At 55.4% G+C, this 6,352-nt stretch overlaps 1 protein-coding gene across 1 annotated transcript; it reads left to right on the top strand.

The window, feature by feature from the left end:
* The first annotated feature begins 3,323 nt into the window (after window positions 1-3,323).
* Window positions 3,324-6,122, top strand: LOC129025812 (testis-specific Y-encoded protein 3-like). Its single transcript, XM_054473377.2, has 6 exons — window positions 3,324-3,834; window positions 4,454-4,531; window positions 4,660-4,771; window positions 4,873-5,018; window positions 5,126-5,207; window positions 5,902-6,122. The coding sequence occupies exons 1-6, from the start codon at window positions 3,481-3,483 to the stop codon at window positions 5,922-5,924; spliced, it is 795 nt and encodes a 264-aa protein (XP_054329352.1). The 5' UTR covers window positions 3,324-3,480; the 3' UTR covers window positions 5,925-6,122.
* The last annotated feature ends 230 nt before the right edge of the window (window positions 6,123-6,352 follow it).

Here is a 6,352-nt window from a genome sequence, read left to right as displayed (position 1 = left end):
TTAGGGCAGGGCATGGAGCTGGCAAGTGATGATGAGACAGCTATCCCTTAAGCCCTGCTTCTCACCCACTGACTTTAGCCACATATGCATCCTAGTGGCTTAACGTTCCCCAATCCTGACATGTGGGTGTTATAATTTCCTGATGGGCCTTTCTCCCCCAACCCATGGATTGCCTGGGATTGCTCACTGCAGTCTCCTCCATGATCCTTGGGTTCTCCATGAGGGGCACAGATCCAGGACTCAAAGGCCTCTGAGTTGCCAATCCTTGGTTGCTCGCCTGGCCTCCTCTCTGTTCTGTCTCTAATGCTGTCCTTCCCTCCATGGGATAGAACTGCAAAGCATTGAGCCATAGGCCCTGGCTGATGATCTAGGGGACTGCAGAAGCAGGTCCAGGGGAGTTCAGGTCACAGCTTAAAGCCAGTTCCCCGGAGACCAAGGAATGACCAGCGAAGTCCTTTCCCAGGATGCCCCACGGCGAACCCCACCTCAGCAATCCTGCCAAAACCCGGGCAGTCTTATTCAGCCAAACAACCTCCACCTCCACCTCAGCCATGATGTCTGTCATATGATAAGCTCAGCCGTTGTGTCTTCCAATATGATAAGGTCAGGTAGGAGGTGTACTGCCTGCAGCTGGAGGCTTGACCTTCATGATCCCAGAACCACTGGACTGCAGTGGAATGAGACACTCTGTACCCTGCAGGGAGAGGAGTCAGGAAGGTTCATGCCAGACCTCACCTCCCACACACCAGCTGCCCTACCATGCTGGGAGGCATTCCTTACCGAGGATGCCAACACAGTACTCCTTAATGATGACTTCACTGTCGAAATAGAGATTGTGACGACATGAAATCTTCATCCCGCCGCCGGTAACCGGGATCGCTGAGGTCCTCCACCTGCCTGATCAAGGAGAAAGAGAATGGATTCAATACGACCATCTTATCTAGCTGGGCTGTAGTGAACCACGAGTTTCCACTTTCCAGTTCTCCCACTGAGACAACCCTGGTCCCCAGGGGGACCACAGACTGACTCAGAAACTGGACCCCTCCCACCGACCCAGGCTCCCCAGCCTGACCTACAAATCCATCATGTAGCAAAGCAGGACTTCATCATGGTTTCCGGCCCAGGCCGACATCTCGTGTGCCAAACAACCTACCTCTGGTCAGGAAGCCTCCAGATGATTGGGTGGGCAAGTCTCGTGACGCCCTGCAGTTTTGCAAGAGCACAGAGACTGTGGAGCAGGGCTATCTCCCAGACATTTGGCCTGTCACCGTCCGTTGTTGGTCCTGTGTCTCTGTCTGGCGAGGAGGCAACGGCACAGCTATGGTGGTTTGTGGAGTGGGTGGACCCCGGCCAAGACGGCCTGGGCTGACAAGAGCGGAGAGGAAGAAGAAGTGGGCAGGTGGTTGCAGCTGAGGAGCGGAGGGGCGGGGTGGCACGGGGTGGTGTGAGGCGGCTGCTTCTCCGGGTTCATGAGCTGCAGGAGGCCTTTGTGTGCTGAGTGCCGGACCTGCTCTGCTGATGTCCGGGTGTGTGCTGTCTTCTCATCCTAGTCTCCCTGAGGGGTGGGCCTGCCCACTTGAGGGAAGTCCTGTAGTAAGAAACGGCGGCAGAGTTGTGCCTGGCGCTCCCCATGGGAATTGCGTGGGTGCAAAGGAGGTTATATAGACTCAAGGCCTACACCCCTTTGGGTTCGGCGCCGGCAGGGGGAAGAAAGCCTATCTGGGGAGCTGGTGCCTGCCTTGAGGTGGTCGGCAGCCCCATGCACCGCGAACCCGTCTTAAGCACCTTGTGTTTCTGGGCTGAGCCTGTTGGAAACGGGCACCGAGAGCATGGGGTGGTTGAATGGCTGGCAATGGCAAAGAGACTGCCCGTCCTCCAGGGACGTTCCCAGGGAAACGTGCCCTTCGACTTTCTGCTGCGCGGGAAGGGACCTTGGCGCCGCGATTCTCCCTTGTGAGTGCTGTGCTTGGCTCCCCTTGCCTACCACGTGTTCCCAGGGCTGCTACAAGCAAGCTGCAAGGATATGGCTCTGGCCCAAAAGGCGGAGATGCCCTGTGGCCTGGGGCACTCACGGAGCCCAGCTCCAAGTGAAGGACCTCCAGCGAGTCCATTGACGGCACAGGTGTTCTTGGTCCAGGGCCAGGCTGTGCCCGCTGGCCCTCCTTCTGCCACATCACGTCGGTCTCCTCCTCAACCACCACCTCCACCTCAGCCATTATGTCTTCCACCATCAGCACCGCCTCCTCTTCCAAGGCCGCCTCCTTGCTCTGTACTCCGGCCGTCCTCAACAGCAGAGCCTCCAGCCTGAACACGGTGCCGTCCTGTGTGCTCCCACAGATCCCGGCCTGCGCAGCCCAGCCCAACCTCCGCACCCCTAGGCTCTTGGGGACCGATCCCCCACAGACACCCTCCCTAAAAACCCACGGGCATCGCCCTGCTGAGAACCTAGTCCCACACCCACGTGGACCCAGGTTTCCTGAGGAGCTCCTCTGGACCCGCAGATCCTGCAATGGCCACAGGGCTCGGCTCCCCCGCAGGCTCAACTGTGCACAGGAGCTCAGGAGCCAGAGGCCCAGGCCCTGGGCCTGCAGAGCACCACCAGCAGGCACCGCAGCCACTGCAGCGGGTGCGGGAGCCTCTGGGTCGGCAAGGCATTGCAAAACACCGTGCGCGCAAGTCATCAATGGCCAACCCTGGCGGCCGGCCTCTGGTGTGCCCAGGGCATAGGACAAGAGGCCCTTTGGAATGCTCCTTGGACTGCAGCATCCTCAGGGAGGAAGCATGGTACGCAGAGCCTGTATTTGCCTCGACCTGCGATAGTGTGTGCCGGGGTTCTGGCCTCTACAACAGATCAATTTCACCTTAGCACAAGGAGGCGACTTTCCTCCCACGTGCCCGGCCCGACTCACTTCCCCTAGGCCGCCCCTGTCAACCTGGCCCCAGCAACCAGAGAGAGTTCTCTGGATCTGCAGTATTGCTTCCGTACCATCCAGCTGGCCTGCCTAACGAAGAGAGATGTTTCATGTGTTCATGACACATAGAGATTTTCATGGCTTGCCACACTCAGGATGTCAGGACACAGGGCTGCCGTGCCCACAATTCCAAATGCCACGCAGCCCGTCTGTCCCAGGATGCCGAGCTACCGGGCACAAGCTCCAAGGGCTTCTCGGAGGAGGTTTGGGGAGAGGAGTTGGCGTTAGGGGGAGTTGGAGATGCAGGCCCACCAGTGGCTGTGCCGCCCAGGGAGACGCCCACCGCCCTCCCATTCATTGGCCAGCATGGGAGGAAGGCGGTCGCAGCGCGGCTCCCCGCGCTCTTCCCGCGCAGTCCATTAGGGGGCGCCCGGGAGCCCCGCGCATGCGCACTGAGGGCCCGCTGACCCACTGGGTGCAATAAAGGCTGCGGCCGGGTTCGTGTGGCTCGGTTCGGGCAGCATAGGCCTTGCTCAGTGGGAGTGCGGAGGAGGGCACCGTCTTCAGGATGGAGGCTGTACAGGAGGGGGCGGCCGGGGTGGAGAGTGAGCAGGTGGCTTTGGGGGAGGAGGCGGTGCTGGTGTTGGATGACATAATGGCGGAGGTGGAGGTGGTGGCCCAGGAGGAGGGCCTCGTGGAGCCGCAGGAGGAGGCCCAGCGGGCACAGCCTGGCCCTGGGCCCATGACCCCAGAGTCTGCACTGGAGGAGCTGCTGGCCGTTCAGGTGGAGCTGGGGCCGGTTAATGCCCAAGCCAGGAAGGCCTTTTCTCGGCAGAGGGAAAAGATGGAGCGGAGGCGCAAGGCCCACCTAGACTGCAGAGGCGCGGTCATCCAGAGCGTCCCTGGCTTCTGGGCCAATGTTGTATCCTTCTCAGTGTTTCTTCTGCCTTTCTGGTGGAGAGGTGCTCTCGGGGAAGTGTAAGTAACTTATGGGCAGCTTGGCATCGATGTGACGCCACCTTTGGGGAACAAAGGTGAGTTGCCCCGGACAAATGTGGCTAGGGAAAATTGCAGCAGGCGTGGGTACTATTTTCCTGCGTGCGGCAGAGAAACCCTTGGTGATGCCGAGCAGCAGACGTTTGGGGCATGTTTTTGAAGAACAGAAGCGAGTTCAGACCAGAATAGGTTTTTGTGTGCATCAAGCTATTTTTAAGGCAGTGTGATTGCTCCCCCTTTCTAGTCCGATCTGGGACTGGGCGTCTTCGGCTATAAGCAGATTCTGCCACTCCTCAGACACCAGCAAGTCTCTGCAAATCGCACCTCCGCATGTCAGTGCAGTCAGCCTCAGAATTATACACCCTCTGTGAAGCCAAGGGGCCTTATTTTAGGGGTAGGGGGAGGCGAAAGGAGGTCATATACGTGGAAGCAGATCTGAGAAATCCCCTACCCCAGCCTCTGGGTGCTCTTAGGCCTTCTTCCCTGTTGCTCCTAGCTTCTCCTTCCACCGTATGTAAATGTAAAGGCTCTTTGACCTAAATCAGATTGCAAACCACCCCCAGATGTCAGCCCTGATCACTGACCAAGATGAAGACATGCTGAGCTACATGATCAACTTGGAGGTGAGGACAGCAAGACTGAGGCTAGAGGGTTTAGTGGGGGAGGGTAAGGGAAATAATTGGTTCCTGTGAGCAACAGTTGGCACCTCACCCAAAAAGGTATTTAAACTTTCTCCACCTTGTCCTGACAGGTGGAAGAAGTGAAGCATCCCGTTCATCTCTGCAGGATCATGTTGTTCTTTCGGAGTAACCCCTACTTCCAGAATAAAGTGATTACCAAGGAATATCTGGTGAACATCACAGGTGACAGGTGGCTCCCAGGATGGGTAGTGGAAGGAAGATGGTGGGTGGATCATTGCCAACGTGATCCAGTCCCCTTCCCACAAAACTTTCTGTCTCTGTAGAATACAGGGCTTCTCATTCCACTCCAATTCAGTGGTATCCAGATTATGAAGTTGAGGCCTATCGCCGCAGACACCACAACAGCAGCCTTAACTTCTTCAACTGGTTTTCTGACCACAACTTCGCAGGATCTAATAGGATTGCTGAGGTGGGTCCTCACTGGGAAACATCAGCAATGACCCTGGTGTGTTCCCACCTGTTTGGGTCACCAGTCTGAGCCCTGATGAGGCGTTTGCCGATTGATTCCCCTGACAGATCCTATGTAAGGACCTGTGGCGCAATCCCCTGCCGTACTACAAGAGGATGAAGCCACCTGAAGAGGGAACAGAGATTTCAGGTGAGCCGTTCAGTTGGAACTGGAGCTGTTTGATGCCCACTATGAGGGGGTTGACACACCTGCCTATTCAGGGAGCCTGGACGCTCGTTTCAGAAATGTAGAAATTGAGGCTGCTTTCCTATATGTAGAAATTCCTTGAGAGGACGAGAGAGAGTGACAGAATCCAGGACATTCATGGCATTGGGCTGAAAAAGGCAGATTAGAGACTGCACTGCAAGGCAGGTTATAGCTGTGAGTCTTAAGCCCAGGGGAGCATAGTCCATTTCCAGAATCACTGAGAAGTGAAGCTGAAAATCATTCACTTCAATCTGTAGCCCTTGATTCCATGGCCGTCAACCCCAGCGGCAGTCATCCTACCTACTCCATGAGATTGGGCTCCCTGAATGTGCCTCCTGGTCATCCCTGTCCTAGACCGCAAAGGATTGTTTAGATTGATGGATTTCCTTGAGCTATTGCCGCATCAGATTTCTGTGTGCTTTTAGTGTACAATGCATCTTGTTAGCTGACTCCCCTCACAGAGAGTACTGGGAATGGGGCAGGTATTGCGGAGAACAGTTTGTAACCCATGGTAGGAGGAAGTTTAAGAGATCACAAATGGGGAAGGGATATCCTTTTCTCAGCGGGCCCTGCAATTAAAACATTTCAAAGTATGGCTGAGAGAAATGCGTTTTGACATGCGTTTGTGTTTCTCTAGGGGACTCCCAGATGTTGAGTTGACTGTGAGGGAGCATCGGACCTTACTTAAAACAGCAGAACTCCTAAAAAGTTACTACCGTATGCAGGATGTCAGTACTCAGCATGGTCTTATGCCCAGGAAGTAAAGGAAAAACCGACCCAGTCACAAAAAAATCAGACAGGAAAAGGGGGTAAACTTGGATTGTATGGAATGCCAAATAAATATTCTCAAGAATGTTTGACTGTGTGTGTGTGTGTTTGTTTCTGTGTGTGTGTGTACGTTTATCCCCTGGATTTGGGTGTCATATTGAATTGATCAATCAATATGCTTTATTTTCTTCATGGAACTGACCCGTCTGTGTTGGAGCTGGGCCTCTAAAATTGTGGAGTGAATGGGTGTGGAATGTGTTGGGATTCTTCCTACAGGACAGAGTTGGGGAGGTCAAAGCAAAAGACAGCTTAGTTGGAAA

This window comes from Pongo pygmaeus, chromosome Y (assembly GCF_028885625.2).
Source record: "Pongo pygmaeus isolate AG05252 chromosome Y, NHGRI_mPonPyg2-v2.0_pri, whole genome shotgun sequence".
NCBI classification, from domain to species: Eukaryota; Metazoa; Chordata; class Mammalia; order Primates; family Hominidae; genus Pongo; species Pongo pygmaeus.
Note: the sequence above shows the minus strand (reverse complement) of the source record. Positions and strands in the feature narration are given on the sequence as shown.

What these genes read in the sequence shown, in the direction of transcription:
- LOC129025812 (XM_054473377.2), top strand. Translation starts at nt 3,481, where the DNA reads ATGGAGGCTGTACAGGAGGGGGCGGCCGGGGTGGAGAGTGAGCAGGTG. An exon ending in ATATCTGGTGAACATCACAG is followed by an intron (nt 4,772 to 4,872) that starts GTGACAGGTGGC and finishes CTGTCTCTGTAG; the next exon opens with AATACAGGGCTTCTCATTCC. An exon ending in AGAGGGAACAGAGATTTCAG is followed by an intron (nt 5,208 to 5,901) that starts GTGAGCCGTTCA and finishes GTGTTTCTCTAG; the next exon opens with GGGACTCCCAGATGTTGAGT.